The 2,500-nt window shown below is 55.4% G+C and overlaps 1 protein-coding gene across 1 annotated transcript in view; it reads right to left on the bottom strand.

The window, feature by feature from the left end:
• The window catches only part of rasa3 (RAS p21 protein activator 3), a 28,088-nt gene that overhangs the window by 13,613 nt on the left and 11,975 nt on the right, over nucleotides 1–2,500 (bottom strand). The window contains exon 10 of the mRNA XM_084476206.1: nucleotides 2,344–2,500. Within this exon, the coding sequence (XP_084332332.1) occupies nucleotides 2,344–2,500 (157 nt within the window). The remainder of the gene's footprint in view (nucleotides 1–2,343) is intronic.

Here is a 2,500-nt window from a genome sequence, read left to right as displayed (position 1 = left end):
TCCTCAGAGAGGATTATGGCAGCTGGCATCGCTACGCTAGCAGAGAGCAGCCGTAGCTCACCTGTATGGTATCAGAGCAGCCGTAGCTCACCTGTACGCTATCAGAGCAGCCGTAGCTCACCTGTACGCTATCAGAGCAGCGCTAGCTCACCTGTACGCTATCAGAGCAGTGCTAGCTCACCTGTACGCTATCAGAGCAGTGCTAGCTCACCTGTACGCTATCAGAGCAGTGCTAGCTCACCTGTATGGTAGCGGAGCAGCACTAGCTCACCTGTATGGTAGCAGAGCAGCGCTAGCTCACCTGTACGCTATCAGAGCAGTGCTAGCTCACCTGTATGGTAGCGGAGCAGCCGTAGCTCACCTGTATGGTAGCAGAGCAGTGCTAGCTCACCTGTATGGTAGCAGAGCAGCGCTAGCTCACCTGTACGCTATCAGAGCAGCCGTAGCTCACCTGTATGGTAGCGGAGCAGTGCTAGCTCACCTGTATGGTAGCGGAGCAGTGCTAGCTCACCTGTATGGTAGCAGAGCAGCCGTAGCTCACCTGTATGCTATCAGAGCAGCACTAGCTCACCTGTATGCTATCAGAGCAGCACTAGCTCACCTGTATGCTATCAGAGCAGCACTAGCTCACCTGTATGCTATCAGAGCAGCACTAGCTCACCTGTATGCTATCAGAGCAGCACTAGCTCACCTGTATGCTATCAGAGCAGCACTAGCTCACCTGTATGCTATCAGAGCAGCACTAGCTCACCTGTATGCTATCAGAGCAGCACTAGCTCACCTGTATGCTATCAGAGCAGCACTAGCTCACCTGTATGCTATCAGAGCAGCACTAGCTCACCTGTATGCTATCAGAGCAGCACTAGCTCACCTGTATGGTAGCGGAGCGGTGCTAGCTCACCTGTATGGTAGCAGAGCAGTGCTAGCTCACCTGTATGCTATCAGAGCAGCACTAGCTCACCTGTATGCTATCAGAGCAGTGCTAGCTCACCTGTATGGTAGCGGAGCAGCCGTAGCTCACCTGTATGGTAGCAGAGCAGTGCTAGCTCACCTGTATGGTAGCAGAGCAGCGCTAGCTCACCTGTACGCTATCAGAGCAGCCGTAGCTCACCTGTATGGTAGCGGAGCAGTGCTAGCTCACCTGTATGGTAGCGGAGCAGTGCTAGCTCACCTGTATGGTAGCAGAGCAGCCGTAGCTCACCTGTATGCTATCAGAGCAGCACTAGCTCACCTGTATGCTATCAGAGCAGCACTAGCTCACCTGTATGCTATCAGAGCAGCACTAGCTCACCTGTATGCTATCAGAGCAGCACTAGCTCACCTGTATGCTATCAGAGCAGCACTAGCTCACCTGTATGCTATCAGAGCAGCACTAGCTCACCTGTATGCTATCAGAGCAGCACTAGCTCACCTGTATGCTATCAGAGCAGCACTAGCTCACCTGTATGCTATCAGAGCAGCACTAGCTCACCTGTATGCTATCAGAGCAGCACTAGCTCACCTGTATGCTATCAGAGCAGCACTAGCTCACCTGTATGGTAGCGGAGCGGTGCTAGCTCACCTGTATGGTAGCAGAGCAGCCGTAGCTCACCTGTATGGTAGCGGTGCAGCGCTAGCTCACCTGTATGGTAGCAGAGCAGCGCTAGCTCACCTGTATGGTAGCGGTGCAGCGCTAGCTCACCTGTATGGTAGCGGAGCAGCGCTAGCTCACCTGTACGGTAGCGGTGCAGCGCTAGCTCACCTGTATGGTAGCGGAGCAGCGCTAGCTCACCTGTATGGTAGCAGAGCAGCACTAGCTCACCTGTATGGTAGCAGAGCAGCGCTAGCCCACCTGTATGCTATCAGAGCAGCGCTAGCTCACCTGTACGCTATCAGAGCAGCGCTAGCTCACCTGTACGCTATCAGAGCAGCGCTAGCTCACCTGTATGGTAGCGGTGCAGTGCTAGCTCACCTGTATGGTAGCGGTGCAGTGCTAGCTCACCTGTACGGTAGCGGTGCAGCGCTAGCTCACCTGTATGGTAGCGGTGCAGCGCTAGCTCACCTGTATGGTAGCGGAGCAGCACTAGCTCACCTGTATGGTAGCGGAGCAGCGCTAGCTCACCTGTACGCTATCAGAGAGCAGCGCTAGCTCACCTGTACGGTAGCAGAGCAGCGCTAGCTCACCTGTATGGTAGCAGAGCAGCGCTAGCTCACCTGTATGCTATCAGAGCAGCGCTAGCTCACCTGTATGGTAGCAGAGCAGCGCTAGCTCACCTGTATGGTAGCGGAGCAGCACTAGCTCACCTGTATGGTAGCGGAGCAGTGCTAGCTCACCTGTATGGTAGCGGAGCAGTGCTAGCTCACCTGTATGGTAGCGGACAGCAGCAGGAGGTCCCTGAGGGGGTTGTAGCGGTCGGAGGCGAACACGTGGTCCTCAGTGTAGACGATGTTCAGACGGAGAGACCCCAGCTCCTCCACCTTCACCACCCGGCCCCCACCCTCCCTGGGCTGCAGGAAGTAC

The sequence above is a fragment of the Micromesistius poutassou genome (genome assembly GCF_964030765.1).
Source record: "Micromesistius poutassou genome assembly, chromosome: 12".
NCBI lineage: Eukaryota > Metazoa > Chordata > Actinopteri > Gadiformes > Gadidae > Micromesistius > Micromesistius poutassou.
This window is presented reverse-complemented; position numbering and strand designations above follow the sequence as displayed.